At 50.0% G+C, this 25,587-nt stretch overlaps 1 protein-coding gene across 13 annotated transcripts in view; it reads left to right on the top strand.

The window, feature by feature from the left end:
- The window catches only part of TIAM1 (TIAM Rac1 associated GEF 1), a 154,874-nt gene that overhangs the window by 65,341 nt on the left and 63,946 nt on the right, over positions 1-25,587 (top strand). For 7 of the 13 annotated variants that reach the window (XM_072026333.1, XM_072026347.1, XM_072026307.1 and 4 more), the window contains 3 exons: positions 9,397-10,376; positions 23,272-23,719; positions 25,279-25,451. In XM_072026333.1, coding sequence (XP_071882434.1) covers positions 9,408-10,376; positions 23,272-23,719; positions 25,279-25,451 — 1,590 coding nt within the window. In that variant the 5' untranslated portion in view covers positions 9,397-9,407. Of the gene's footprint in view, positions 1-4,373; positions 4,553-9,396; positions 10,377-23,271; positions 23,720-25,278; positions 25,452-25,587 lie in introns of all 13 variants that reach the window. The other 6 variants (XM_072026320.1, XM_072026322.1, XM_072026328.1 and 3 more) reach the window with 2 other exon arrangements.

Raw genomic sequence — 25,587 nt, 5'->3', positions numbered from 1 at the left:
CCTCTTGGCTTCCCGGAGATTTGCTTATGTCTGATGATCTGAAATTAGAATCCTTTCCCTGCTCTGCCCTTTGCTTTAAACGTGTAAATCCTTGCAGATTTCCCGTAGGGAAGAAAAGGGGGATTTTCCCACCATGAAAAATAAAAGGGAAGGGAAGGAGAAAGACTTGAAACACAGAAGATGCTTGTAAAAGTGATTAGAAAATAAACAAGCCCTCAATCGTGTCAATTATTCACATCCCCTGGTATAAATATAGAAACACTGAGCAGGGGGCTTTCCCCTGGGAGGCTGGCTCTCTGCTCCTACCTTCCATTAACATTATCAAGGTGCTTTGTCAGTGCCTGGTGTCTGCTTTTGTCTTCCTCAGCTGTGGTTTGGGGATGTGTGACTGCCACTTACGCAGAGATGGTGAGTCTCCTGATGGACCTTCCTCCCTCTCTCTCTCTCTGCTTTTTCTTCCCCTCCTTAGAGATTCTCATAGGTGTGGTGCTACAGCTGGAAGAACAAGGCTTCCCACACCTTTTCTTTATGACTTCTGCACAAACAGAATGTGGGTTTATTTTTCTTTCTCCTCCTTTCCATCTGGAGCGATCACCCAGCATTGTTCCCCTAACCGTGACAGACACAGAGGCTGCGTGTTAGTCAGGTGGCTGAGAAGAGTTTTTGCAGTTCCAGCACTGCTGGCTGCTTCTAGCAGACGCGTGGGCATCCCTCCCCAACCTCCTCTGGATGGTCATCATCGTTAGACTCCAGTTTTAGGAGCTCTCTGACAGGTAGTGTAAGCAGTGGTTGGTTTAGAGTTCATTTTTCTCACAAACAGAAGGTTTCTGTGACATTTTCTATAAGGACAACATAGAGGATCACATTTGTCTTTGATTTTTACTGGTTTAAAAGTTAAGCAGCTTCTGCAATCCACTAGAGTTGGATCCTGAGCTCAGTGCCTCCCTCCATCCATCCATCCATCCATCCATCCATCCATCCATCCATCCATCCATCCATCCATCCATCCATCCATCCACCCATCCACCCATCCATCCCTCCATCCATGTTTTGTTTTCTGTGAGCAGCCCAGAAATACGGGATGGGGAGATCCAGAGCTGTCAGGGCAGCAGGTCCCCGGAGGTGCTAGAGCGTTTACCTTCTTCTCAGGGTAGATGCTACCATTGATTTTGGCAGCATTTCATATTAACAAGAGGTAATAAAGGCGAACAAAATGCGGCCTCCAGTTACAAATAAAGGGCCTGATTCTCCACTCTCGTAGACAGGATTGAACACTGGACTTACAGCGGTGTGGCATTAGGATAGTGGGTGGGGAATACAGCCCAGAGCCACTGATTAACATTAAATATTCTGTGTACGAAATGATGTACAAAATGATGGGCCGTTGCTGTCTATGCGTGTACATCCTGGTGTTTTATTATGGAGTTACCGAGGGCTTCACAAAGCTGGGTGAAGATTTGTGTAATGACCAACTGATCTTACAGCTGCAGTTGCGTTTTGAATCTGACAAAAAAGATGCATCATAAAATCAAAAAGCAAAGATGGAACTGAAAGAGAGCTGTCATTCTTCTAGCCAGCTTGTCGTGTTTGCTGGACAAGCAGATACACTTGCATGCTAATTTTTCCTTGCTGGGCAGGAAGGGTTCTGCTGTGAAAAAGAGGCTTTTAGAAAACTACAGCTTCCATATTTGTCATCTCTTAATGCTTGTGTCGAGTGTCTGCAAGCAAACAGAAAGCGTATTCACTGTATTTTTTTATTAATCTCTCAGCATTGCAAACTCATCCCAACATGTGAAAGTCAAACCTCTCTTTGCTGTGCCTAGAGTCACAGGTAGCAGCTGTGCTGAATAACTAGGTGCTCCTTTAATACATTCTGCTTCCTTACTATGCGTTCATTTAATCCATTCATAGTGGTTTGCTGCGAGCTTCCTCAGTTTGGATTGACTTAAGCTGCTGTGTGCTGAGCCCTGTGGGAACTCCTTGGCCTGATTTTTCAAGGCACTGTTTTGTGGCTAGGAAATAAATACAGCTGTGCTACTTCCAGACCTTCAAAGAGCAAGAGGAGCTGCACTGACATACAGAGGCACTGGCGTACATGCGTGCGTATATGCACCGTAAATGTGTCTGTGTGTGTGTTCGTGCGTGCAGGAACCGGCTCTAAGGCTGGGTATTTTGTCTTGAGCATTGCAGTTTGAAAACGTTTCTTTCGTGTTTCTTCTTTAATGAGGTGGGCTGTTCGTGTGTGAGCTCGAGAGTTCACACACTAAAAGAGCTCTTTTGCCACGAGGACTTCCCTCTGATGGTTGCCCTGTTGGAGGAAAGTCCTCGTCTGAGGCTTTGGCACCGAAGGGCATCCAAAGTTTCTGCTGTGGCACAGCTGGGGCTGTTGGGGTGAACTGGGAAGTGTGGCAGTGAGGCATATTTTAATGGCAGACAAGGAGAAGTAGGAAAAACTGATGTTCTCCTAGAAAAGTGCAGCTTGATTTCATTTGGGAAATTCTCTCCAAGCTGTAAAAGTTAATAGGAACAAACCTGTTCAGAAACAAGCCCATGGGTAATGATAAATCCTTTTCTTCTGGAGGGACCATGCGTGCAGGAGTACTCATCTGTTAGTGGCAGGGGATGCTGCCAGCCCCTCGGATGTACTAGAGCCGAGTGAGAAGTTGGATAATCCAGCTTCCAGTTGTAAACATCCACTTTGGATCTTTTCACCTTTTTAGCAAACGAGCCGTGTAGCTTAAACTTTGGTGTACCGGGGGAGCAGAGAGAACAACTTATGCTGGAGGAGCAAAGGCGGTGTGTGAGGTGGCTGCTCTCTTTCAGAAGTGCCCAGGGTTTGCTTCGGCCTGGAGCAGATCCCTCTGAGGTGGATCACAACCTCCTCAACAACCACTTCACAATGGAAAAGCTGATAATGCTTGGCCGCATCTGTTTCTTTCTACTTTTGGACAAGTTTTGCGTGGCCAGAGCGGACATCTGAAGAAAAGATTATCACAATCCCGATTCCTCCAGAGGTGAGGAATGCGCTTCATGGGGTTATCCATCAGGCGGTGGGTGCAGGTGGAAAGCCTCTCGCCTGCAGGACCTTGTTTGTCAGCAAGATTCCTGTCTTGGAAACTCTTGGCAGCTGGCATGGTAATGAGGCCATTTCAATATAAATGAGCTTCATTTTATTAATTTCTGCCAGCTCCTGAGCAATTCATGAACTGCTTTTCAGATCTCAACCAACAGCTTGGGGGGAGAGGGGGAGGTGGGGAACAGAGAGAGGAACATGAAGGAGGAAAAAAGAAAATGGGAATGTTTTTAATTTAGACAGGAGCCGGTGACTCTTGTTTCTTTGAGCACCCAGCCAAGTGGGGATCACGGTTCCCCCACCGAACAGCTCTTGTAACGTGACAGGAATTAGTAATCTTGTCCACTGCTTTTCATCCCCTGAGACTTTCAGGAGTATTTTTAACTTGTATAACCAGGCTCGTGGTGTTTTGTTGTTGTTTTGCTGCTGTCACAGGGCTGTGGAGGGGCAGTGCTGTGCCTCCAGCACCCCATGCTCAGGTGGGCCCGCGGCGTCTCCCGGCACTAGGCCTCACGTGGCCGCTCGCCAAGCCCCTTCCCAGTGGTGCCAAAAAAATAAAAGCGTTGGGATTTGGTACCCGTGCGAGTGCGTGTGTGTAGCTGGTGACTTGTCTGAGGCCTTGGTGGGCACCGACCTGCCTCCGGTAGCTGCGCGCTGGGGAGCGCAATTTCCCCCCCCACCCCCCGAGCCTTTCACCCTGCACAAAACGCGTGTCAGCGCTCCGCCGCACGCCTCCGATTCGCCCTTGAAAAATGTTAATTAAATCACTGCTCGGATTACTCCCCTTTTCATAAATTACACTGTCTGCACAGAGACATTTCGTCTGAGGTCTCTCAGTTTCGGGCCCCCCCTCCCTCCCCGGCCGGCTTGCTGCCTCTCTGCTGCCAGCAGTGAAGCCGGTGTCTGTGGGAGATTGCCCTTTTGAGTGGCTTTTTTCGGGCTCCTGCCCCAGCAGCAGACACAGGTGTGTGCTCTGACCTGACCTTTTCTGCTCCTGCACCAGACAGGCTGTCCCCAGCAGGGGCACAGCAGTTTCTGTAGGGATTTTTATTGCAGAAAGTGGCGGGAAGGGGAGCCCCGTGCCTTCTGCAGCCTGGGCTCCAGGCGTTTGGGTTTTTTGGTCATCCTGCTCTCCTCAGGTTGTGTAATTGAAATTTAAAAGCAGCATTTGCATGCTGTATTGAACAGTGTTTCTTAGGTAAGTGATGATAACAGGACTTGGCAGAATATGTCCTCCTTTATAGCTGTTCCTGCTAACCCTTTGTCTGATTCTGTTTTTTTCTCCCCTCTCTCTCCCCAGGTTTTTGGCATATAGTCATAGACTCTGACGAGAGAGTAATGGAGGCGCTGAGTGGCAGGTGCTGACAGCTTCTGCAATCCCAGTAACTGTTCATTTTGGTATCATTTGCAATTCTATACCTCTAAATGCCACAGTTCTCTTGGGGAAGGTTGCGCTGGATACCAGTATTGCCTTGGAAGGTACATGTGTGTCCGTATATTTTCTTGAGGAGTTTGCTGTGTTTGTATAATGGTTCGTGGGAGGGGAAAAATTGGATAAGCTGCATGTGGTTTATGGTTACACCCATTTAGCAATACAAAGGCATTTGAATTGCTATCAAGCAGCTACTGATGACATCCCTTCCTCCCTCTCTCTTCTCTCCTCCTCTTACTTGAATTGCCTGCAGGGCCTTTTTGGAGTCCATCCCGTGCTTTAACATATGTGAGAGTGGCTTGCAAAAAAAAAAAAAAAAAAAAAGAAATGGCTGGTTAAAAGGTTCTTATTTGAAAGCAATTAAATATACTGCTGGAGTTTCTGAGAAACTCGGAGGCTTGCTGTGGAATTTCAGTCTCCCTCTTCCCCTTTTGAAAAACACATTTTAATTACAATAAAATGTGTACATTCGCACTCGGTTATTAGCCTTGTGCATTTTTCTATGCGGTTCTTGTGACTTCAGTCAAAATCTTTGTTGTTGGCTGGCAGATTTGCGCAAAAGTTTATTTCTGTAGAATCATTGCTCACTGTGGATTTAATCATTGTTCTGGTTCTCACAGCCTTCAAGCTCCGCTCCAGGAGAAAAATACAGATTTGTCACCAGGGCCTCCCACCAGAATCTAAATTTAAATTTGCAATCTGTTGTCTTGCGAGGTGCTTCAAATTTGGTTGGAAGTTAATGTACGTCAGGTTTTCTTCTGGAATCTAAAGGCCTAACTTTGTAGAAGTTCGAGAGTTACTACCTTGGGCTTCTTTGAAATTAATATCTTGGGTTTGCGACTGCTTTGAGAAATACTTAACTTCGGGGGGAAGGGAAGAGAAAGGAAAAATTGGGGTTTTCAAAGAAAATGAGATTCTTAGATGGGACCATCATCAGTGGTCACCTAGAACATGACCGTCTCAATCCGTAACCACTTCATGTGACTCATCCAGCAAAAACTCAGCAGTTCAGCTAAAGTTCAACCTGTCTATTTAGAGCAGTAGTTGATATAGGGAGCATTGTTTTGTCCAAAGCTTTGCTGCAGGATTTGCGTTCTCCCTGCTGATATCCTAATGTTGATAGCACAGTTAAGTCTTTGTTTTCCACCAAAAAAAAAAAATCGTTACTGTCTATTGATGTGTAAGCTGGCTAAACAGTGACTTTCCTGGCCCCGTGAAGAGTTCCATGACTTTGACTTTTTTCCTGCTCTGAACTAGGAAGGAGCAGATTTTCTGGGAGAGGGAGCCATTTCCCAGAGCAGCTGATATAGCTTGATGGTCAGAGGCTGCATCTTGAGGATGTGGAGGAACAAGTTGCAACCCCTCATTTGCTTGACTTGGGGTTGCAGATACAAATCTTGATCTTCCACGTTTTTGGTAAGCGACTGAGTCACTGAGCTGGTGCCTCTTCCAGGAGACGTGCCTTCCTCCCTGCTTCGGTTTTCAGATTTCTCCCCCTTGGAGCAGAGAAAGCCTTTCATCAAAACCGGTCTATTCCCACGAAAAGTTTGGGTTTTGATGAATCAACATTTTCTGCTGAAAATTTTCCAACTGGTTCTGCTTGTGATACATGGTCTGTGCACACTAATCTCTACTGGCTTTGGAGAATAATTCAGAACAGATTTCTGACACGTCGCAATCCTTGGCCGTGCTTGACAGACCTGTTTAAAGCATCAAGACATGTCATACTTGATTTATGTGGTATCCTGTAGGTACCTTGATAGGTCTTTAATGGTCACCTTTGGATTCAGGTGGGTGAGCTAACAAGGGGAGCCTTTGTCCTATCAGCGTTCGCATGCAACTCCCATTAACATTACTCATTTTCTTAATTTGATACAGATTTTTTTCATTGAGTGTGCTAAATTCAGTTAAGCTGTAGACGGGCAGCATCTGGCAGTTGGAGCTGGAGCACTTGGAGACATTTCTGCCCCAGGGCGTCTGCTGCCGCCCCTGGGAGGGGAGGGCTGGGGCTCCCCTCCCCTGCCCAGTGCCTGCTCCTGCTAGCTGAGGACACTGCATCTGCTTCAGGGCTGCCTTCCCACATCTGCGTGTGCTGAACGAGCATCTTGCTGCTGTCAGGAACGGGGAAACGCTGCTCCCTGCCTCTCTCTGTCCCCTTTTCCCTGTCCCCCATGTCACCCTCCAGCCACGCTGCTCCATCCTCACCGTGTCCCAAGGCAGGCTTACTTGTGCTGCTGCTGGCACGCCTGAGTTCCACTCAATCCCAGCAAAATAAACTAAATAAGAGCCTTTTTTCTTCTTCTTCTTCTTGGTTTATTTTCTGCTCTTTTTGTGAACTCAGCTGCATGGTCTGATAAAGGCCTGAATGGGATCGGGATGACTGCCTCTGACACTGTCCTCACTGGGTGCTGTGGGCTAATAGCCGGAAGGATAGCCAGCCGTCTGCAGGATTTGCAAAGGCATCCCCACCTGAAGGGTCAAGACACCGCATTAAAAAGGGACAGCTATTTCCTTTGAAGTCTGGCACTTCTCGCCAGTACCTAGCAGATACTTCTCATCCTGTGAAATCGCTCAGAAAACATTCCTGCAGCCCTCTGCGGGAGGAAATGCTTCCCTCCTTCCCGGAAAGTCTTTTCTCCCTGGGGACACAGCCCGAGCTGCTCTTCCTTTCCTGCACAAGGAGGCTTTTGGTTAAGTTTTGCCCCTTCTGCACGGATGCTCAGTCGAGGTGGCGGCACAGCGCTGCCTTCTGTAGCCCCGAGTCTCCATCAGCGAGTGTGCTGGGCCGTGCGGTGCGCTAGGGCTGCTCCTGCCCTTCTGCAGCTCTGTCTCTGGAGGTAAAGAGCCACTCTTTAATCTTTCATGGTTTCGAGAGAGCTTTTAAAAGTGCTGTTTCTCCTTAAATAGATGCTGAAGTGCTGGTTGCATGGCTGGAGACGGGGGGAAATGACTGCATGCTCTGATGTGCTTTGCAGCCGGTGGAAAGCCTGTCAAACCAAAGTACGGTTAGCAAGAATTTTGGAATCAAAGCAGCTAAAAGCATTACCCCAAGAGGGTTTATTTTGCAAGAGGGGGAGTGTTGAGGTCTGGCATCAGACATCTGTGTGGAAGACAAAATGCAGTTTTTGTGCTTGAAAGTGTTTTAGAAGTAAAAGCTAGCTGACGTTTGTTTTTCTGTCCAGTCCATATCAAAGAACTGGAGCTTCTAAGGAATAATAAACCCTACCCAGGGATTTATAATGCTGTCATTTTTTTTAGATTAAAACCTGCTCTCTGTTCAGCACATTTATTTTTCTAAACAATTCTCGATAACCACGTCTCAGGACAGTCAATGGGAGTTCAGCCATTAATTTCAGTAGACACAGGGTATAGTTTACTTGGCACGTGAGTGTGTTTACTTTAGATACAGCAGTGTCCAGATACTGCTGGAGGTGCCTGTTGCTCTAGCGTCAAGCAGCTTTCTGGCCTCAGACGTGACCCACTTAGCTGGGCAGCAGAGCTGAGTGCTGCTGTCCTCTGCCTGCTTTCAGAAATGCTGCTGCAGAAGTTCGCTTCCACCATATGCGTCCAGAGCAGCCTACGGCACAACTGCTGTGCCTATGTGTACCGCGGTCGATTCATCGCTTTCTGTGTAACTTCTGTAGGGCTCATTCAGTTCTGTGCAGCAGTGATCCCGTGTATTTAGGTGGCGAGGCAGGAGACAGCACCACGCTCATCCTCTGAGCATCTGGCTCAATACCCACTGGCGCGTCCTGTGAGCGGAGAAGAAGCTGCCCCAAGAAACTGAAGGCTCCAGATTCCTGCCAGGAAGGCGTTCTCTTTTCGACCAAGACTAATAGAAATATCTCAAAATGGGGGAGCTTTGTCCTAGATTTTCTCTTAAAGATTAATGGACTATTTATCTAGATGTAATTGGCTTGTGTGCAATTCAGAATCTCTCCTGTTTAATTTTGAACAGCCACGTACTTTAACATTTACCTTTCTTACTCTTCTCCTGGCTCATGGCCAGAAGGAGTCAATACTACTCAAAAAAATATTTCTGACATTTGTTGAGTGAGATCACAGTGTTTTCCAAGGTTGAATCCAGATCCTGGCTCCCAGCTGCTAGGTGGGAAACCCGTTTCACAGAGGGGTGCGCACAGCTTAATACTGCAGGAGACTGGTTACAGAGATGGGGACAGAAACCCAGTCCCCATATTCCAGCTTGGTTTTCTCTCCATGAGATCAAAGCACTTAGATCGAGCTATCTGCTTCGGAGTGAGTGGGAAGGAAAGGTTATTTTTGTATAGTCTGAGTCACTCATGCTAATGTATTTTTCATAATACAGCTTTCTTGTGTGGGGCTCTCTGTACCTGATTAACGTTGCACTGTTTTTTGTTCCAGAAATCAAACCTGTTATTACCTTGCTACCGAATAGTTGAGTTTGTACTTTGCTATTTGGTGCTGGTTCCTAGCAAAATAAAAAAGCAAAATCTCAGATGAAAACATAGAGCCATCTACGTTTTGGCATCTCGTTACGTACAGATGACCACAATTGTTTATCTGCACGGTGATTTTTTGAATTTGTAGTGTTTGCTAGAATTGCGGAGGGTTAGCTGATACCAATAACCAAGTGAGTGTGTGCCAAGCTGGGTTTGGAAGCGTACTTTCTGCTAAACCAGCTCGAGTTCACACCAATCCTCAAGGTTTAGTCTTTCCCCTTAGTACAGTCCTTGCTCACCCCAGCGTAGCGATGGTCTGCCTTTTCGCTAAGTACTGATTTATCCGATTTGTATCTCTAAGTTTGCTGCTATGGTTGCTAGCTCCCTTAATGAACTCTGTTGAATTAGCTGGCAGTGTTGAAGCAGGCCTTGCCTATGTAACGGGCTCCGCTCTTTCTCTTCCCTTGCAGACTGTGAAGCCATGGGAAACGCGGAAAGCCAGAGCGTAGAGCACGCCTTCTACGGAGACAAGCACGCCAGCCTGGGCCGCAAGCACACCTCGCGCTCGCTCCGCCTCTCCAACAAAGCCTCTCGGCGGACCCGGCACGCGTCCTCTGGGAAAATCATCCACAGGAACTCGGAAGTGAGCACCCGCTCCAGCAGCACCCCTAGCATCCCCCAGTCGCTGGCGGAGAACGGCCTGGAGCCCTTCGCCCAGGAGGCCGCCCTCGAGGACTTCGGCAGCCCCATCTGGGTGGACCGCGTGGACATGGGCCTGCGGCCCGTCTCCTACCACACCGACTCCTCCGTGACGCCCAGCGTGGACAGCAGCACCGTCCTCACCGCCGCCTCCGTCCACAGCATGCCCGGCTCGGAGGAGAGCCGGCTCTACGGGGACGAGCCGCCCTTCCTGGCCGAGGGCGACGGCAGGCCGCACCGCTACGCGCCCAACGGGACGGGCTTCATGGAGACGGCCAGCTTCAAGAAGAAGCGCTCCAAATCGGCCGACATCTGGCGCGAGGACAGCCTGGAGTTCTCGCTCTCGGACCTCAGCCAGGAGCACCTGACGAGCAACGAGGAGATCCTGGGCCTGGCCGAGGAGAAGGACGCCGAGGCGGCCCGGGGGACGGAGACTGGCGGCGGCCCCCAGCAGCTGGTGGCCTGCCAGCGTGCCAACTCCATGAGCGAGCTGTACTCCCCCAAAACCCCCATCGCCGCCGTCAACGGAGGCCCCCGCAACGCCTTCGGAGGCTACTGCCGGAATTTGGTGTCCGACATCCCGGGTGTCGGCGGCCATAAGGCGGCGTCGGGCGCCGCCGAAGATGCGCCCTCCTACAGCAACTACAACACGCTGCCCTGCAGGAAGTCCCACTGCCTGTCCGAAGGGGCCACCAACCCGCAGCTCAGCCACAGCAACAGCATGCAGGGCAGGAGGGCGAAAACTACTCAGGTAAGGCTCCTCTGTTCTCCGGGAAGTGGAAGCGTGCGGCGTTTGCTAGGCTGTTCCTTTTCCAGGCTCTGCTTTCATCCAACACCCCCTTTCCAGGAAGGGACGATGGAGGGGACTGTGTCCAGGCGGTTTCAGGAGGTGGCTCAATCACATCAGTGCTCCCTTCCTTCTCTGCAGCTCTACACTGGGGCCTTTTGCACTCTGTGCAGTCTCAGGAGAAGATAAATCTGCGTTTGCCACTGAAGATTTTCTTTGGTGTTTTACAGCGCTGACGGTGCCTTTTTTTTTTTTCAGAGTAGCTTTTTTTTCAGATCACACTACTCGTGGAGCTCACACACGTTGTTTCTCCTCTCTGTGTCCTCCCTACCCCGCCTCCCCTCCTTTGTGCACGCACGCACGCACGCACTCCTCAGCTCTCAGGGCTGGGAGCAAAGGAGAAACCTTTGAGTGTTTCTCCCCCCTTCCACCATAAACACTCACTGAGCTGAAATTTCACTCTTCTCATTACCCGGCCTTCTCAGCTGTGCAAAGCATCACCCAGAAACATTGCTCTCCCCTTGGAGGAGGCTGCCAGTCCTGCAAGCTGCTGTGCTCACCCGCTGTGGACTGAAAAATGAGGGGGGGTGTGTGGAGAAGATGCTGCTTCTCCTAGGCAGGGAGAGCATCCCTGTGACCTTTACTCTGGCGGCTGCCGTGGGGGCTGTCTCGGGTTTTGCCCTGCTTTCCTTGGCTGTGTTCAGCCTGGTCGAGTCCCACAGCGCTGCCTGCTGCTGCACACAGCAGTTCTGCTCACACCAAGGGGCAGACTGCTCCCAGAGGGGTTGGGAAAAAAGGCTGCGACCCCCGTCCACCTGGGGAAGTCACGTGGAGCAGCTGCTTTGCGGGAATACTGCGCTCTTTTTGAGTGTTTGGCTGCTGCTAAATATAAAAACGACATGACGAAACAGATGCTGCAGCGTCCCATGACAGCAGCTTTGTACTTCCAAATCAGCTCTTTATTTTTTTTGGAGGTGTTTTTTCCAGCGTGAGCGCAGGGGCCCTTTGGTGCTCCGTCAAGGCAGCTCAGGATAAAAAGCAGGAGAACAACAACAAAAGGAAGACGTTGTTTGGAAGCCCTGAACGTCACAGCTTTCATGAAGATTGCTGGGTGCAACTGCTGCCTCCAGCCCTCTTTCAAGTGTGTTTGAGGAAAAAGAGAGCAGTGTCGCTTGTGTGTAGTGAAACATTTATTTTCCTTCTTGGTGGCTTTCCTGCCATTAAGAAGGTTCCTCTGAGGCGCTCAGTGAAAGTCTGGGATTTGCATGCTGTTTTGTGAGGCCTCGGCTGTGCCCAGGGAAATCACTGCGGGCTGGTTGCTCTAGGTGCAGCTCCTCAGCCCGGAGACGGTGGCTGTGAGGAGTCTCGGCAGTGGTCATTACCACAAATAAAATCAACAAAATTAAAGCTTTGGAAAGGTGAAAATTCCTTCCAAGTCTTTAATCCTAGCAGCGTAGAGTAAGTATAAGATGCTTGTCAGCAGCGAAGTCATGTCAGCCCAAACCTACCTTTAGCGAGCGCAGGGAAATGACTGTCATTAAGGGCTTGATAAACAGAGTGAAAAGGAAGTGCAGATTTGCACGCAAAATCAAAGGACGAGTTCCTCGGTGAACCTGATTGTGGTGGCTTTGGGTAGGGTGAGAGGAGGGCAACCAGCAACCTGTCCTTGTGCCACATCCCCACTCGGAAAACATCCACTCAGCTTTTCGTGACGCCGCTGGTGTCGAGAGGGTGACGGCTCCCCTGGCGTGCAGGTGGGAAGCTGAGGCACAGCTCTGATGGCCTGGCTGTGCCAGCGGCTATTTGGGCACAGCGCGGGGAATTGGGTTTCTCTCTGCCCTGCCCGGGCTTCCAACGCTTCCTCAATGGGCTTCAGGCTTTTGATGCCCCCTTCCAGCATTGCCCCAGCCCTCCTGCTGTAAACCGTTTTGTGCTTTAAAAACAATTTAGTGGACTGAGGCAAAACCTTCCTGTTATTTCCAGCATTTTGACCTGCCTCCCTCCACCCCACAAAATACTAGGTATGTTTTTAGGGCCGGAAGGGCACCGCACAAAGGTGACCCGGGGCCAAATGCACTATGGTGTGGACAGTCAGCTCCCTGTCTTGGCCTCCAGGCCAGTGACCTGTCATTGCTCCTGTGGTATTTCAAAGTGCAGCGGTCGTTCCCTTCTTCAGAGTCACTTAATTGAGCCTCGTAGCCAGGTTTGTGGCCTGGGCACTGTTGCCCAACCTCACAAGAATTCAGGTTTGTAATTGCCAGTGGGTTGTTTTTTTTTTTTTTTTTCCAGTTTTTGGAAAGTCACAGGTGGGATAATTGCATGATTTTTCAGTCTAACCTGCCCTGGTGCTAGGAGTGCTAGCAGGTCCCGGTGGCCACTTGTAGGTACATTTTGGGAGGTGCCAATGAGAGCAGAAGATGCCGAGCACAGGGTGAGTCTGATACCACAGCGATGTTTGCTTCCTGGATCCATCCAATGTCACCTGCCCGTTCAGCTGTACGGACATCACCGTATTTTCTGTGACAGCTAAATGTTGTGTGACAGGTACCAGTAGCTTCTCAGCTTTGCTGGCCAGTGCTGCTGGAAGGCAACCCCGCAACTGCATCACAGAAAGGAGGTGCTGTGATCAGAGCCGTACGGATTTTGGTGTAATGCCTTATCCATCGGTTCTTTACAAGTACATGGTTTACATTAAAAGAAGAAAAAGAAAAAAGACAATTTCTTCCTTCCAAATTTAAACCTTAAATTGAGCTGTGGGAGTCACTTTCCACTAATTGAGAAGGAAAGCCTTTTAATGCTGGAGAGGCGATTAGATGCAGTGTGCGCGAGCGATTAATATTCACCGGGTGGCTCTGGGGCACCCACGCAGTTCTGCTTTTTGTAACATTTTAACATTCAGGGTTCGGATCTGCCGAAGCGAGGCTTCCCGGAGAGCTCTGCTGGGATCCTGCTCGGCTTTTGGAGCCGATGGGATGTAGGTGGAAAGAGCTTAATTGGCTGACATTTTCACCCGTTTCTGCTCGAAGGGAGGCAAAGTCCTGTTGGATACAGCTTGTTCTGGCTGTGGGCTGTGAGATCCCCGGGATCCTACAGTCTGCTCGTCGGGATCCAGATTTTTTGTGACGTGGCTGTGCTGTGTCCTGCTTGCAGCTGAACATCTGCCTGCTGGAGACGCCCTCCGCCTTCTGGAGGGTGTTCCGAGAGAAACGTAACCTCGTGCTCCCCTCCTGTTAAGAGCCCTAATTAAAGTCTTGTTGGGGGAATTTAGGGGAAGGGAAATCTTGAGATAAAGCTTTGTGCCACTTCCAAGCCCATCGTGCCACCTCCTTATTCCACGTTTCCCTCTGTGGACAATTTCTGGCTGCTCTTTCCTCTTGACCATTGAACGGGGGTATCCAGCCTTGCACAGGGCATGAAATTCCTTCAACATTTCAAACTCTGCTAGGAGTACAGCCCGGCGAAGGCATCTCCTGGTGGCAATTGCCACCAAAGCCTGAGACCTCCTTGGGCTTTCATCACTAGTATTTGCTTTGTAGTTGACCCGTTGGGAGTAGACCTTAGTAGGTCTGAAGCTACAGGTCTTTCCTGGGGGGAGTGATGGTGTTTTACGAGCACGTTGTGTCTTTTGTGTGCACTAAAATCCAAACAGACCTGGTGGCCAAAGCATTTCTGCTTGCTGGACTGCTTTATGCCCAAGAAGGCTGGCCGTGGTCCTCTCCGGTGGCTTGTTCCTCACCGAGCTTTAGAGCCCAGCTTGGGATCTCCTGTGCAGAGCTCAGCTGCAGCATTAGCAGTACCATGGTGCAGTCCAGGTTTTTCACATGACTCCTGAGAAGGACCAGAAAGATGTTCTTCAGCTCTGCAGGGAAAGCAAATGTTCTTTACAGCACATTCGGGCCAGCCTTTGTTGTGAGCTGGACAGGGGGAGAGGGAGCAAACTTCCCTTCTGACTTGGAAACCGTGAGCTTTTCAGTGCCAGCCCGATTATCTCCTCGGTGCATTAAATCCCCTCCCTTTTAAAGATTTTCATTTTTGTTACTATTTTTAGGCCTCTGGAGGTAACCTGGAGGAACTCGGGATATCAAGCCTTAAAAAAAATGTGTATAAAAAGTTTTACAGAATATGCAGGGGATGAAAACAAGGCTTGTGTGGGAATTAGATCAGGACGTAGACAGAAACCAATCTAAAAATAATTCAGGGTATCTTTCCAGTTGACTCTTTTTTTTTTTTTTACCATCTCAGGGAGTTTTATGACAGGTTATAGTGTTTCATGGCGTTCTGCAGGATGGCTAAACTCCAGAGAGCTGATGCTTTTCGGTGTAAGTTGTGTAAAACTTCTTCACAAATGCTTTTGTGGCACAGAGGGTGTAGCCTCGAAATGTGAAAGACCACATGGGGTCACGCTCTGTCCAGCCCTGTATCTTGCTCCCCAACACCAAGTGCTCAGAATAGGAAAGAAAGAAACCAGGAGAGTGCAGAGTGAACTTTCCTTGAGGGCATTCTTCCTGATCCCAACAAATTCGCAATTGGAGGCTTCCTGAGTGAGGACTGCATCCAAGGCTGTCAGATTGACCTGTCCCCCATGACTTCTCTTCTTCTGAAATCGTTTTCTGCTTTTGGCTCCCCCCGCATCCTGTTCGCTCTCTACATAACACCAGTGACCTTACGGCCTCCTGTTACAGCCCCCCTTGGTCGTGGCTTTCCCAAACGGAGTATCTCCAGCAGCTCTGCTCCAATTAAAGCAATTCCATCCGTTTCAGTCTGGAGTTGGGAGAAGACGGCCATTTTCAATGTAAATATGATTCTTAATCAGATTGACCCAAATAATTTAATCGTAGTCATTTGGCTCCAGATGGAGCCAAAGGCAGCCAGTCCGACTGCGGCAAAGTCATGTATCAGTAAATTATAATTAACAGCACGCCGTTTAATAGGTGCCTAAAAGTAAGATGTTGCTGTTTCTCTGTTGCAGCCTGCGTCCTGCTGTTTCCAGCCGCTGTTCGCGCGGTCCCATGGTGCTTTCCAGGCTGAGGTTGTGGCAGTGAGGTCTCAGATACAGCCTGAACCCCCCTCCAAATCCCCAAAAGCCAGAGGTCCTGGAGTCAGACGGTCATGCTCAGGTGATTTAGGGGCTGAATCCCACCCGAGAGCACTGGTCAGCCAGTAACTGTGCCGAGCCCCCTGGCAAACAGGCAGCATCCCCGTGTGTGGGGCACGCTGCAGCCCGTGCTGGAGTTCTCAGTGCCTCCAAACAACCAGAGCCATTTGGCTCCACCACACGGGCCCTTTGCAGCCTGGCTAACTGGAAACGCCTCCAGCTTGAGCTGGAAAGCGTGAACAGAAGGCTTCAGGGCTGCCCTGCCATTGCCAGCTGGGTGACGTTCGAGCAGGTATTGCCTGCTCAGGAGATTTTAAAGCCAGCAGCAGGCACTCCCTTGGAGCACGCAACCCTGCCCCGGTACTGTCAAGGAGAGGAGCATGTGAAAAGGAGTGCTCCGGTCTCTGTTGGCAAATATTTTGATACTCTTTCGAAGATCTTAATTTGTTTTTCTTTCTTGGCTCTTGGTCTGGAGCCAGTGGAAAGCAAATTAGCAGTCCTGATATCTGATCCAGCTCCATTCAGTCGTCTTTTTTTTTTTTTTAAACAGTGGGAATTTGTCATTTAAACATTTGAAGTGCTTGTAGCGCTGGCTGTAATTGTACTCTCTGCAAAACTGTATGTGCTGCATGTTTTTAGTTTCGAGTACTTTCCACTCGAAAATCACAGACAGGTTGCCCCAGCTGCCTGCTTGCTGGGCTGTTCTTACTTAGATGGATGCAATTTGCAGCAGCGATCCTTTCCAGTGAAGTGCTCCACTGAAACCTCTCTTTTCAGAGTGCTCCAGCGTGTGATCCTGGGACTGGTCGCCATCCCAGGCGGCAGGCATTTCCCTGCTCCCCTCAGCTACTTGGCTGTTCAGGTGAACACCTCCTGGATGACAGGCTTTGATTTCGAGTTGCTGTTCTAGCAGCTCTCCCTCCTTCCCACTTCTCCCCCCTCTGCTGCATTTCTCGGGAAGAATTGCCTCTCCTTGGCACCGAGTGAACACAAAGTAACCTAACCCCGTATTTTACTTCGAGGATTTTGGCTAGGCGTGTTGCCATTTATTTCACTCGAGCACTTTTAGGCTGCTTGCATTAGTTTACGGTTAGCGTAGTTCCTCCAGAAACTTTCTTCATCTGGGTGGTCCACTGGGATGAAAGCAAGGTAAGTTTTGGGGGGTCCTCAGCCCAGCATTTGGGAACAGAGGGATTAAGCACTGTGATGCTCAAAAGCTGTGAGGCTTCCTCCCACTGCGGGGTGATGGAAAGCGGGCTTCCACCCCGAACCCGCGCAGGTGGCAGGAGCTGCGCTGCAAGGTTTTGCGTGCAGGGACCACACTGCAAGAGGCTTTGCTGTGTTATGGCTGGGTTCTCATTCGTGGTATTAACTGCTTTATAACAGGCAGTGCTAAAGCCACGCAAAAGCTGTTTTGCTCAGGTCCCGTGGCAGTGCTTCGTGCCGTTTCCTGCTAAGGGGGCGGCCGTCCCTTAACTGCGCATTATCTCACAGGCTTGGATTTCTCTCATGTTATTCAAAAGCAAAATGAAAACATCCTCCCCGTTCCCTGTCCCCAGCACTTTAGCTTTTAGGGATGTCGAACTCCCCCTCCAGTGACGGACAGGTTGCAGAGTGATGCCACAGCATTGTCCTGAGTCAGTGAAGAGCCCTGCAGAGTACCTCAGAGAGAGAGGTTAAGTTGTGCCATGTCAGCCTAGGAGGTCAGTGAACCAAAAATGTTCCCAACCCCCATGTTGGAGACACCAAGCTAATGCAATAGCTTAACGTGGAGACGAGGAGCCACGTGTAATGCTGAGGTGATGGCCATATATCAGGCAGAGCTGCCTGCAGAGGAAATGGGGGTGACAGATGCTTGATGGATTGGATGCACACCCCCTTCCTGTATTTGAGTATCTGCTGGGTGCCATGTCTGTCTTTCCAAGACTTTCTCTTCTGTTCGTTACTGCATTAGCAGTCATCACAATCCATCAGATGTACAGGGAATTAGTGGACACACTACAGAGAGTTTGTAGCAGCCTGCAGAGCGGTGTTCCTCCAGACAGAGCAAGCCTTGGAGTCGCTTCTGTGTTTCTCCACGGCAGCTTTCAAACCGTTTCTCCCTCTCAGCTTTCAATGAAATTTATGATTTCCCTCTGCTTCATGTAATGTTTTGACTCTTTTCAAGACAGATAAGCCTGCTGGTGTATTTATTACCAGGTGTTCAAGTAAGTCTGGGGAAAGAAATTCATTTTGATTTGGAACAAATTGTACCTTAACCGAGCACCTTAACCAACAAATGATGGTAGAGATAGCACTGAAAAGAAAGGAGAAGCAGTATCAGGACAATCTTCTTCTCTACAGGAGCTTCAAAGAGACACCAGGCACATAAAAGCATGCAAACCAGCAGGCTGCTTACCCCTTCTATTTTCAATGCACTCGGTGGTGCTTGCATAACTAGCAGCCAGACAGGTTGTGTGCAATGCCAGGGTGCTGCTGCATGTCAGCACCTCGGTGCTCTGTTGCTCAACAGGACGGGGAACAGACAGTTTGTGTCCTCTTGGAGGGAGCCCTCTCCAAGAAAATCAGTCGCCTTGTACTACCCAGGACTTTCAATCTAATGGGTAAGTTAGGAGGAATTATTATCCACATCAGGAACTCTTTATATTAATGTTGTAAGAGTCTTCCCACTAAATCAGTCCAATGTGCCTGAAGTGTCCGTGAATCTGCTGCCAGTTAAGCAGGAGAAAGTGATTCACAAAGCCATATTAATGGTCTGTGTCACAGTGCTGTTGGTGGGAAGCTCGCTAAGTGCCTCGCTACTGGAAGCACCCTCTGAACAAGTCCAGTCATCAACCACAGCTGGGCAAGGCTTATCCCACCCAGGGCTCTCTTCCCAGCTGAGGCCATGACCAAATGTCCCCAAAGAGGGGACAAAGATGCTTGGAACCTGCCCCTCTGTGCGAGAAAAAAACATATAAGCATTGCTAATATTTTCACCGTTATTTTACCCAATCGATTTATCAGTGAAATTGCTCTCTGCGTTTGTTGTGGCTGTGATAATTCCACCTCATTTGGCTCAAATGCTGCCGGGGCTGTTTTGGCCTTGTTGCTGGACCTCGTTGCCGTGTTAGTGACAACGACAGCATTCAGCCTGTCTCTGGTTCGTGATTCTGCAGGGCATCTCCTGGCGTAGGGCACCCACCTTTTCCTCCTCTTTCCCTCGGTTACTATCTGCTGCACCTCTTTGTCTAGGTTTGGGCCCTTTACATGGAATATGATAGCATGCCTGTGAGAAATGGTGCCCCTGCTCCATCTCTTCACCCACTGTGGGGTTGCAGGATCTCGGTGGATGCTGTGCCACTGCTCACTGCCTCCCTGCTGAGGTACCTGCGCAGGGCAGCACGGTCACTAGATCCAGTTTAGTTCCCTCCTGCAGCCTTTATGCTACTTTCTGCCCGCTTCCCATGGAGCAGCCTCCTGCCAGCGGGACAAAGCCCCTGTTTATTCAGTTTGTCCTCGCGGACTGAGACCTGTTCTGTTCGCAGAAGCCCAGGAGCTGCCGTTCCCACGACTTCCCAGATCCCTCTGTCTCGGAGGAAATACACTGTCTTTTCTCTGCTGCATGTTTTCTACTCTGTGTGACCAATTTAATGATTTCCACCTCCCCCTTGCTGTGCCCTCTTGCCCTCCCCGGCCCAAAGCTAGGTAAACAGCAGTGGGAAGGCTGCATGGGGCAGCACAGATTTTAGTTCCACCCTTGTGTTTGGTTCCTGTGATAGTCTCTCTGGGCAGAAGTATTCCTCTGTGTGGAAACAGCTGTTTGCCAGGCTGAAAATACGAAACACAAGGTCTCTGCTGAGGTGCAAAATGTCGGATCCAATGTCCCGAATCTCACATGGAGTTGAATAATATAATTTTTTTTGAATTAGTGAAATGAAACGGAGCCCCTCGATGACAGAAGTTAGAAGTCCAGGGTAAATTGCTGGTGATTTGTTATATTCTGTGTGTAATGTCCGAATCTCCAGGCTTGAGAAATGTGCGTTCTGCCATCTCCAGCTGTCTCCCAGCCCCTGTGATGTGCCTGGCGCACGCCGGTCTGCATCCTGCCGGAGCACAGCCGAGAGCCTGGGCAGGAGCCAGGGAGGTGAGCGATGAAGGCTGAGCCGTGCCTTAGCTGTCAGCCTCCAGAAACTTGACCTGGGCACTCCTGTCGAGGAGCAAAATGCCTCTTTCGTTACAAGCCTCTGTGGCACATCCCATCACGGACCTGGCACAGTGCTAAGTCATTCTTGGAGGATATGTGGACATTGCCCGCGGGCTCTTTGGGAGGCTGAGCAGGAAGCGTGAGTAATTTTCACATAGGTCTCGTGGAGGTGACACAGCGCTCGCTTTGTGTCTGGGCAGCAGCCCGGTGGCCGTGTTGGGAGGTCCAGAAGGCTGAACCCCAAACCTTGGGGTCTGCATCCACACCGGTCTCGTGGGCAGGGCGCCACGCTGCTGGCATCCTTGCTGGAAAGTTTGGGGGAATAATCCTGTGCCCGCAGCAAGGGGCTGGTCAAACCTGCTGTGGTTCGTTGCCAGTCTGGGGGGTGTTACCCGGTCAGGCTCAGCACGTTTCTGCAGCAGCACAACACTGAACCTCTGCTCTCTGTGCTGAGCTCCTGACTGAATGCCCTTCAGTGTGCAGAGCACAGCACTGCGAGACGGCCGCAGCGGATGCAAACCGCTCCTTGAGAGCTTTTCATAGCCTCCGATGAGAACTGGCTGACATTACAGCAGGAACCCAGAAGTCAAAGACCTGTGTAATGAATGCTCTTAACCCTACTAACCCGCAGACCAATCATCTCATACAGCAGGCTTCCTCAAGTGCTAATCTCCGTGAATGCTGCATTTCATCATTCATGAGCACGAACAATATTAGCAGCCTGTACGTTTTGAACCGTTCTGCTGACCTCTGTGTAGCCAGACCCTCCTCCCACCGAAGGGCTTGAATCAGATGGCTACCAATCTTTGATAACAGGGTATTGCAGAGAGGAAAGGGGAGCGCAGCAAGCACAGGAGGATTTGGGGCAGGACTGCAGCGTTTGGCTGAAAATATCTTTCGACACATCCAACATACTGCTTTCATTGTGGTAACAATCATAGAGATTTTTGCAATATGTGCTAAAATTTAAGCTTATGAGCGTATCCAACATTCACTCTGAGTTTTCCATCCTCACGTTTTTTGTACAAATAACAGGCTGTTATGCCCTTGCATCACTTACTGATGGTAGTTCCCATGTACGGACAGGGAAACTGAGGCGAGTGACGCCGTGTCTCATCAAGGTTACACAAGAAGGCTGTGTCACGCTGGGCTCCAGGAACCGTGAGAGCCTGCATTGCAGATCTCTGCCTAAACACCTCTGGGCACACCTCTGCTATTGAAAAAATTAACGGTATCTGCTAAAGAGCATCAACAAAGTTTTGCACGTGCATTGGTGAGCGGTATTACAAGTCCCATCTCCTCTCCGTTGGTGGTGTTGGTCTGTTTTAGTGCCTCGTTACTGCTTTAAACCACATAATGCTAGTTAAAGCACGAGGTACGCTTCCTAAAAGTTAACATTGGATGAAATTTTGGAATCAGCTCTGTACTTTTTATACCACACGGATACAATAATCCCGAGACAGATTGTATATTTATTAAGTCATTTACCTAAAATAAAAATCTCAAAACCCTCAAATAATGTTTGTTGCCACAGTTACGTGCCGTTCCCTGCAGCATGCAGGCTTGTTTATGCTCTATGAGTGACGCACGTTTTCCCTTTCAAAAAATACCAGAGGAACAAGGCTCCAGAAACCAAATGCAAAAGGCAGTCGTGTTATCTGACTAACCATCCTGGTAAGCAGGGGGCATCTGGGTCAGTTCTTCGTCTCTCTGTTGTTACACCGATGTGGCTGTGCTGGCAGAGGGGGCATTGCTGGAGGTGTACGGGTGTGGAGCCCCCGTGCCAGCCCTGGCTCCTCTCCTCCGGGCTCTCACACGGGGTGCTGCCATCGGAAGTTGCACCACCCGGCTTTTTGCGATGGAGTGCACAAATCCACTCGTGGCAGTGTGTTGTAAGCTCTGGTTTCTGAGCAGCACCCGTTTCCCTCTCCAGATAGCCCTCGTTTGCAGCGCTGCAAGGAATGGGAAGGTAATTGGCTTCCAAAAAACAAGTGTATTGGAACAGCAGGACAAAATGTTTGTGGAAACTGCTCTGTACGGGCAGCTGACTGCGCTTACGGGAAGCCCTGCTCAATTCATTCACTTGCTGTGGGAGGGGAGGAACATTGGCCTGTCCAGAACAGCTTGTCTATCACCATGTGTTGCATTAAATAACCAGGGTGACTGGGATAACTGTGCTCATTGAGTGGGGAAGGAAGTGGTTATTCTTCCAGCTGGACTGCAGGTCTCCCTGGAGAGGTGGTGTTTATAAAGAACTAGCCCATCCGTTACAAATTAATGCCGTGTAAGTTAGTCAAATTCAGAAACACCCCTCCCCTCCCCCTGGAGTTTCCTCATCCAGCTCCTGCTCCACGGGAGAAAGATTTTGGAGTTTGGTGGAGGATTTCTTGGTTTCTGCAGAGCTGCTCTTGGATCCGCCGAAGACTTCTGCTCAAGTCAACACCTACAAGTTTGTTTTCTCTCGAGTTAAATAGTGCAATCTGCCACCTCTTTGCAGAGTCTCCCTGTTTATTTTAGTTTTGTTTTGTTTTTAACTTGTAAATCGAGCACTAGCCTCTTTTGTAGGAGCGGTAGAGGCCGAAATGCCTGTTGTTTTGGCTGTTTCCCACTTTGTTGCATTTTCTTCCCTGGGTCCCTCTTCTCCCGAATATCACCCACAGGATATTTGTCTCCACTTACAGGTCTCGGCCTTTATTCGTCCTCCTTCAAGAGCTGCCACAAATGCTGTTGGGTGCTGAGGTGGTAATAGTTAGGCTACTGCTCTCAGCCTGGGCTGCTTGTCCCTTGGCTGCTGAACTGCCACAAGGTCCCTTAAAGTCCCCTTTTGGGCAATAGCCGCGTTGCATGGGGCAAGCTAAGCCACCTGTGCACAGTCTTTCGAAACCCAAATGCAGTTGTGGCATTTCCTTTGTTGCTCAAGACAATCGTATCTTTGTGTCCCTTCTGTCTCCCAGCTGCAAGCTCTGGGGGACCAGGAGCTGCCTTCTGGTGTGGCATTTTTGCAGGGTCTGTCACAACAGGGTCATTGCTCATCGTCAGGATTTGGGATTTAGAAATGAAACTGAAATACTTTCAGATGCATTAACTTATTAGGAAATAAAAAAAAAAGGTACCTTTGTAGTTATATAATTTGGAAATGACAGCCTTAGGATGTCTAAAATGTATCTTCAGCTGTAGGTGTGACCGTCCAATGTCAATGTTTTCTCTTCAAAACGCGTGGGCTGACTGCTGCTTTGCTCGACGCCGCCGGTTTCTGCTGCCATCTGTCCTCCTTTTGGTAAACCTTTAGCGCTGCTGCCTTAGCCTGATGTGAACAAGTGGCTCTGCGTGGTGTGCTTCGAAACGCCGAGGCCCAAGAGGCGCTCCCTGCCATCGCGCCGCTGTGTTTGGTCTTCCTTAGGCTGTGCTCGAAGGTCTGCCCACTGTAACTTCTCTTCCAGGTGTTGGTCGTGAGGAGAAAGCTGTGAGGCACCTCCAGTGTGGAGAAGTGTGTTGTGACCTGTGAATTTTAGGTTCTGTTTGTGCCTCCACAAGGCCGTGTGGCTCTTCGCCTCACGCCGTGTCTCTCTTGCACGCAGGACGTGAACGCAGGCGAGGGGAGCGAGTTCACCGACAGCGGCATCGAGGGGGCAGCCACCGATACCGACCTCCTGTCCAGGCGCTCCAATGCCACCAACTCCAGCTACTCGCCGACGGCCAGCCGGGCCTTCATCGGCAGCGACAGCGGGAGCAGCTCGACGGGCGACGGGCTTCGCCAGGGGGTGTACGAGAACTTCCGACGGGAGCTGGAGATGAGCACCACCAACAGCGAGAACCTGGAGGAGGCGGGCTCGGCCCTCAGCGACGAGCAGAGCAGCGGCACCCTCAGCTCCCCGGGGCAGTCCGACATCCTCCTGACGGCTGCCCAGGGCACGGTGCGGAAAGCCGGCGCCCTGGCGGTGAAAAACTTCCTGGTGCACAAGAAGAATAAGAAAGTGGAGTCGGCCACACGCAGGAAGTGGAAGCACTACTGGGTTTCCCTGAAAGGTACGGAGCACACGTGCACGCGTTCACTCAGACGGGCGTCCGCGTTGTGTCCTGTGCTATGGGTATTGCAGTGGTGGAAGAAATCAATAGCCTAACTCCTAAAAAAAGCCATCGTCTGCTTCAGTGTGATTAGTAGCAAGCATGAGGAAACAGTCCTGTTTTTTTCAGAGTGTTTTATTTGGTAGCTGTTGACATGCTTGCATTATGGCATGCGTATATCAAAGACGCCTCCTCGGCTTCCCAGGCCACAGAGCCTGGTTGAAGTCCTGTCCTTCACGCAGAGCATTTGTGGTGCTAGTTTAAACCCAGAGGTAATGGTATGGGCCAGCTCTTCATGCAGTGGTTGGAGAAATTGGGGAGACAAAAGAGGAGAGGCTGAGGTGGGAAGGCAGGGGGAAGCCCTGCTCTCCTGGGAGCCCGCCCCATGGCAGGAAGGTCTTGCTGTGAGGGGCAGGCACACAAAGGGACATCTGGGAGGAGAAAGGGGAAGGATGAGCGGAGGGGCGATGTTGTTTTAAAGTGCTTTGACTCCAGTTGAGTGTTTGCTCCTTGGATTGCTGTGCCTTAATGATGTTAGCATTTAAAGGCAGCTTTGAAGTCACCAGCTGCTATTGTTTGGCTGCAAATAGTTTTGTGAGAGGCTGGGTAACAGGGCATCACTTAGCACCAAGAGGGCTGCTTCCAGTGGCAGAGAAACAATGTGCCAGTTTCAGCTTTAAACAATTGTGGATTAGGCTGGGAGGCTGCAGGGAGAGGAGACCCTATAGTTGCAGATTTGCTCTACCTTTTCATTTTTATTTTTATTTTTATTTTTTTATTTTTTTATTTTTCCCAGGGAATTGTAAAGATGGTTTTGTAAAACCAGCAGGTTCTTTGCTGTCCTTGACTAGAATGCGTTTTTGTTTTTGTCCGTATCGCAGTGAGTCAGAGCTGAAATGTTACAATAAGGATTATTTTTTTGTGAGTGTGTGTGTACGTCAGTCTTGCAGTGAGCACAGCTCATTCCAGTCCATTTTTCTTCCAGTTATTCATCTGCATACAGTAATTAAGCAGCCCAAGTTTTGCCTTCGAGGGACTGCGGTAAGCAGCAGCTGCAGGAGGCTGAGGCAGGGCGCTGAGGCTTGCCGGGGGCCTGGCTGCTCAGCAGGGCCAGCTCACAGCCTGCATCTCCCTTTTGGTCTCCTCACGGGACAGCAAGGCTGTGGATGACCCCCCTAGAGGGCTTTTCAGCCATGTTTCTCATCCAGGGCTGTATATGACTGCCCGTGACCTTCCCTGCTCACGTCTGCCACTGTTTTAGCAGTCGTGGGGCAAACAAAATGGCTCCTCTGGGGTTCAGGTGGATCCACCGCGAGGCTGGCGGTGTGAGGGGCCAGCTGGGCCGCTGCCGGTGCGCTCTGCTGCGGGGCTGACAGCCCGAACAGGCCCTGACAAATCCTCTCTCAGCCCCGCGACAGTTTGACGGATGGTTTACAGTCCCAAGTTTTAGCACTGAATAGATGCAGGGTGACTGTTGCATTTCAATGTGCTGCTTACTAATATCTGTTTGTCTCTTCTAGGATGCACGTTGTTTTTTTATGAGACCGACGGCAGATCTGGCATTGACCACAACAGCATCCCAAAGCACGCTGTCTGGGTGGAAAACAGCATCGTGCAGGCGGTACCCGAACACCCCAAGAAGGACTTTGTTTTCTGTCTCAGCAATTCCCTTGGGGACGCTTTCCTTTTCCAGGTTGGTTCAGGTCGAGGGTTTTACATCGTTGTTTTCTTTTTCTCTCTCTCCTTCATCCCACAGACCAGGGAGGACATCTTAGCTCTGACTCAAATCAGTGGAAAAATCCTGCTGACTCCAGTAGGTCTGGGATTTT

Source organism: Anas platyrhynchos, chromosome 1, assembly GCF_047663525.1.
Source record: "Anas platyrhynchos isolate ZD024472 breed Pekin duck chromosome 1, IASCAAS_PekinDuck_T2T, whole genome shotgun sequence".
NCBI lineage: Eukaryota > Metazoa > Chordata > Aves > Anseriformes > Anatidae > Anas > Anas platyrhynchos.
The sequence above is the reverse complement of the archived record's forward strand: the minus strand, read 5'-3'. Positions and strand labels throughout refer to the sequence as shown.